Source organism: Temnothorax longispinosus, chromosome 3 (assembly GCF_030848805.1).
Source record: "Temnothorax longispinosus isolate EJ_2023e chromosome 3, Tlon_JGU_v1, whole genome shotgun sequence".
Lineage (NCBI taxonomy): Eukaryota > Metazoa > Arthropoda > Insecta > Hymenoptera > Formicidae > Temnothorax > Temnothorax longispinosus.
Genome location: NC_092360.1, coordinates 14,174,859 through 14,180,846, shown reverse-complemented (window position 1 = coordinate 14,180,846; position 5,988 = coordinate 14,174,859). Strand labels below are relative to the sequence as shown.

General features: G+C 30.9%; 1 protein-coding gene across 1 annotated transcript; it reads right to left on the bottom strand.

Moving 5' to 3' along the window:
- Positions 1 to 1,613: 1,613 nt before the first annotated feature.
- LOC139810365 (cytochrome c oxidase assembly protein COX18, mitochondrial) lies at positions 1,614 to 5,563 on the bottom strand. Its single transcript, XM_071773850.1, has 7 exons — positions 4,754 to 5,563; positions 4,529 to 4,666; positions 4,283 to 4,430; positions 4,080 to 4,201; positions 3,851 to 3,961; positions 2,227 to 3,764; positions 1,614 to 1,649 (listed from the first exon to the last, which is right to left on the bottom strand). The coding sequence occupies exons 1-6, from the start codon at positions 5,309 to 5,311 to the stop codon at positions 3,567 to 3,569; spliced, it is 1,275 nt and encodes a 424-aa protein (XP_071629951.1). The 5' UTR covers positions 5,312 to 5,563; the 3' UTR covers positions 1,614 to 1,649; positions 2,227 to 3,566.
- Positions 5,564 to 5,988: the final 425 nt, after the last annotated feature.

Below are 5,988 nucleotides of genomic sequence, written 5' to 3'. Positions count from 1 at the left end.
ATACATTTACAATATATCGATGACCTCAACATCATGTTTTACAGTTTCCGCGGAAACTTAAAATCGCAGCTAATACGGATCCGTGTCGGTGGGTGCAAGTGGGAGGTAACTGAATCGAAAACGTAAGTGAGCTGACACGTCTCCAGTTTACATTTACCGCCGCTACACATTATATATATGTGTAATACTTGCTGCAGTCCAGATATACCTTCCAGGTATGTCGACACCGTGTAAGAATTGCCATCCTGTGCAAAAAAATAATACACGAAAATCTATTAAATAATGCTTTTTTTATTAAGTATTAGACAGTAATAAAAACAGTAATAAAACTATAGCTCTTAACAAAATAATAAAATAAGCCAACTCATATTTTTAAAACTAGATATTTGTTTTCACATTCCATGACACAATATAAAATCATTTTAATGAACTTCACGAACTTCACTCTTTACTCTCTTGGTTGCAGCGAAAAGTGATAACAATGTAACAAAAGCAATGAGATCAGCAAATAAAACAACATCATATTTCTGAAAATATTTAGGCGCTTACAAGAACGTGATCGAAAGATTGTGATATTTATTGAAAGTCGCATCATAGTTTGGTGGGATTCGAGTTTCTCCGATGTCAATCGTCACCGCGGAAACATGCGTTCTTCCTGACATATGCCATATATTATAGCAATATAAACGAAACATAGGATGAATTTACCTGTAAAAAATCAATCATCTGTTTGGGATGCATAAACAAAAGTCACTCTCGCGTGTGATACTCTTTTCGCGTCCACGCGTCAGAATGTCTCTTTGATAGTCGCCTATCACTGTTCCTTGCATCTTGCATCGCATCGGTGTGTTTGCTATTATAAGTGACGATCGATGACGATAGATATCGCACTATCATAACTTTCGATGCTCGCCAAATTACATTTCTGCAGTTCGCCGACTCAATCAATGTCAATCTACGTGCAAAAATAACTGGAAAATAACTTAAATAACGTTTTCATTTTTAGTTGTGCTACTTGTAATATCTTATCCCTTAACGTAGTGCATACGTGGGTCTACGGCGCGCGACGTCCAAGCCAAAGTGCATGATATCTGCTCATAATTGTAAAATTGCAAGCCTGCCAGAAGATATTAAATTTAATAAATGATGTTTATCAAAATGACTATAAAATCGTCAATTTTTAAAAATATACTTTAAGGTAGCGAAAAATAGCGTCGAACGTGACAGACCTACGTATGCACTTAAAAGGTACCGAAAAAATGTATGTACATTAGAAGTTATTTTTTAATTAACAACAGAGGAATTGGTTATTACACTAATGGCATGGAGTTTCAATAATAAATAGAACAAGCATAATTTAAATTAATATTATAATTTTATTTGTACAACAATGTTATAACACACAAGTATCTGTACAAACCAGGAATGGAATTTTTCAAAATATTTTTGCGTCTTTGCAATAGCTCCTCTCTCGTAAACTAAAATTCTCAACCACGATTACCACATCCTGTACGGTCTCTCAAAGGATAGTCACAAGTACCTATAGCCGGATTAAATTCTGTTCCTCTACCACAGCTCATCACGAAGCAACCACTCGCATCGCATTGTTGAAACTTGCTGCAATCGTTCGGATAAGGCAATACAGTCGCCTGTAAATAAACAAATCATCCATATTCATCTCTTACAATTAGCTACGATAAAAAAGAGAGAATAATATGAATAAAGGTGAAATATTTTATTCTATAAAAAGCTGTACCAAAAACTATGGACATGGAAGAAATTTTTTGTTAAATAACATAATCACAGCTTAACTATACATTTATCTTTACTTATTATTGTGTAATCTATTATATAATCTATTATTTTGTAGTGTATATAAATAAAATCTACACTACGAACCATGTTTAACAATTTTATGCATGATTACGTAATTAATTATGGATTTTTGATATTTATCACAATTAACGATAGAAAGACATTTATAAGCGTATTATTTGGAAATGGGGGGGAGCAAGTACTTTACTATAATATCAAAAAATTCGAACAAATACAAAATGCAAAATATAACTTACTTTAATTAAATCAAACGTTTTTAACTTTCGCTAAAAGGAGCTCAATTGCTTTGCTTCGCTCTCATTCGTATGAGCGATTGACTTTGACTGACATTAATCTTTCTCTAGACTTTCTACATATTTAATATTTGTTATAATTATAATATATACTCACATCTGATTGTGTCAATACAAATGGTGCTGTACACAGTATCAGGCAAAACAAAACTGCGTGAGACTTCATCTTGAAAATGAAGATCATTCTTTGATCGCGTTAATCGTCGTTTGACTCAACTTAATGGCTTTGCTTCGCCAAGAAATCGACCTTATATATAAAATCTTCGATAAATACGATTAAGGAAATGTTACATTGCTATTACGCAGATACGTCTTTCCTATTACGTTTCTTGTATTTTCATTATCTTTAGTTCATGCAAAAGGGTAAAGGTTACGCGAATCAACATTTCTCAAGCGCATCAACGGCAATATCTAAAGAAGAAAAGTGCACCTGCTGTCGCAATAAAATTTTATTTGCTTTATTACATATTATTACAAAAAATGCCCGAGTATTTATTATAGAATATTGTTTCAAGCAATTATATATAATATAATAAAATACAATTCGCGTAAACTTTCCATATAATGGTTAAGATACATAAAAAAAACTTGGGTTGTTTTACAAATCTTTTTTTCAATTTTGTAGTTTTCATCTTTTTACTATCATGCGTATATATTTTTGCGGCTTGTATCTACAGATAAAAGCCTTCGTGCATTTCATTAGATAAAAGTATAATTTTGTTGGAAATTTGTGGGAAATTATTGCAAATAATTATTTCTTCGATAATGTACTAATAATGCACATAATGACAACGACTTTGTTACATCCTGTTTCTTTATGAAACTATTCTTTAATTTACTTTTTATCTCCAAATTTTATTTAAAATTTTTTTTTCAAATTGTGATAAATATGTTCAAATATGTAAACAAAATTTTAAAAAACATTTATAAACGTCATACATATCCTACAAAAATTTATAATTGTTAACACAATTGTTTATTATTCGTACAAAATTTTATTTTACAATAACCTAAATGTCTTAAATATATATTAGATATTATTTTAATTCTTTATAAATTTATTTATTAATATTTTCTTAAAAGAAAAGACCATTTCTTAAATATGTATGCGTGTTCCTTATTCAAATATATCGAAATTTATAACCAAATTTATAATCTCAAAAGACTATATTCGTCCTCAATTACATATACAAGCTGTTTAGAAAAGTGTTATGAGATATCGGAACGTATATCCGAGATGTGAGTTTACAAACAAGAAAGAAACTTATGCATATAAGTCTGTTCGTTTTCGCTGCACTTCTGAACTAGTGCAATAAGTTAGAATTAAAGAAAATATATTTGTTTTATTCTAACTTATTGGATTAGTTTAGAAGTGCAGCGAAAATGGACAGGTCTGATGATTTATTTGTATAAGTGATTAACTCATGAAACATATATTTATATCTTCGGTGGAATTTCCACTTTCCTTTCGAAACGACATTTAGCTGCTATTTTGTTGCGTAACCCCAAGTATGGATGTAGTGACTCGGATGTAGTTATAGGCACTTTTGCAAAACGACGTAACTTCGGAGACAACAAGATTAGATTTTGGAAAAGACCAAATGCACTACTAGTTGCCCAATACAAGCTCAAACACTGTAAAAAAAAGTATTTTAAATTATTTCTTACGTAAAATTATTCTTATAAAAAATTAGTTTATAAAAAGATTTTTTGAAACTTACCGATGGTACAGACATAGCAATGGGGATCATACCAATTGTAACAACTCTGAAAAAATTGGTCAAGTATCTCTGCCATTTCGTCGACTCTTTTACCCTACTCATACAAGTTATCTGTTATAAAAGGATTATAAAATTAGAATGTGTGATATAAAGATCTAGAATATAATTAATTTGTCAGATTTGTCCATAATATTCGTAAATCAATTCAGAAATTATATTAAAAACTTACTTCTATAATAGCTAAATTAAATAATCCCATTGCTATAGGAAGTACAAAAGGATCTGCTATAGTTAAATTAGATATCCAAAGAAATCCGCCAGTTGTAAACTCCTGATAAGTGGTATAAGCACCTGATAGAACAAATACATTAGAAATGTATCAATTCTTATTTTTTATTCAGATAATTATTTTATTCTTTTTGTAGTACATACTGGCATCCTGTTTAGGTAACATATAGCATAAATTTCTAATAGACATTGACAATGATATCCACAAAGGTACTTGTACCAGTACCAATAGACTAGCTTTAGCTGGATGACAATTTTCCCGAACAATTAATTTATTCCATTGTTTCTTTACCTGTAACAAAAATGACAGATATTTAAAGATCAAATGTTCTAGTCGATTGCTCTCGTCAATTCAGAAGTTTAAAGTAAACAAGAAAAAACATTACCTACAGAGATATTGTACAAGGCTGTAGCATATTTTTTAGACCAATTATATTTATGTGTTCCATAATTTATCTCTTTCTTCATCTCTTTAGTTATGTCATCCATTTCATACTTGAGACTTTCCAATTTTGCAAATATGTATAGCTAAAAATATCACGAGAAAAAACGCACGCATATATTAAAAGATTTAAAAATAGCATTCATTACACTTGAAAATATTTACAAATTTACCTGATAGAAGGATAATGGTAACGTCACTGTTGTTCTCATCATAATAGTGGTAAGTATAATGACCGACCACCATGGCAAGCCTGTATAATCATGCACAAACAGTAATGAATCTTGTGCGACTTTAATAGGTGCGCTCTCTGATATTGCTTTGAATATTCCATTAAATTGCATCGGAAGTTGAGTTTCAGCAACAGACTGGATGCCAGCACTTGAAAGATGTCTAATACTGTTATGATACTGACCACTGCGATAAGGTTTATACCCAATGTGTTTCTTTCCATTATATAAAATTATATGGGAAGCAATTCGAGGATGAGACATATACAGAAAGTTGTTCTGTATTCCTGAACTATATTTAACTATGACATTATTTAACGTGGACTGCTGATTGCCGAGGGTCAAATCTTGTGCAATGTTTGTGCAAGATGTACTATAGTCATTACAAGCGGTATAAGGTAGAGCACTCGATGACATGTTAAAACAAGTGACATTATTAATAGCAATTTTACTGATTCGTTTAAGCCGCCACAAGGAAATATCAAAGTTTATTATTTTCATAATGTCATGAACTGGTCATACAAATAATAGTAAAAAAAAAATCAAGTTAAACACATGCGACAAAGCATGCATAAAATTTACTTATTATTCACATCACATTTTTTCTTATTAGCATATTTGTTTATTATTTCACATATATGACTATGAGAAGTCTTTTATAAAAGTACTAAGACGGTATCAGATTATTTACTACAAAAGTAAGGTTAAGTGAGGTTAAGTTAGATTAGGTTTGGTTACGATACGCCAGCGCCATTGACATTACCCAATGGATTTCTGACTCACTACATAGCCACGTACGTTCGTTTTCCGACACTGCCGATAAAATATCATTCTGTGGTGTTATATGTTATAGATTTAATGAAACTTATTGTATATAATATCAGTGATAACTGGCAAGATCAACATAGTATGTATGTGTCACATATGATGATATATCGGACCGAAGATGCATCTTCGAATATTTCGTCGTTATTAACGGAACGTGATAGACACGGGATGGATTGATTTCGGCACGACTGGCGTCACAACTCATTTTGTAATTTAATTAATTAGTAAGCAAAATTTGCATCAACATTGCACTGTATTTATTCTTTGTAACAATTTAACATAATTGATTGAATCGATAGCTATGTGTTTCTCGAAACAATTTTTTTATTGACTTAATTGTTTAAAGGAAT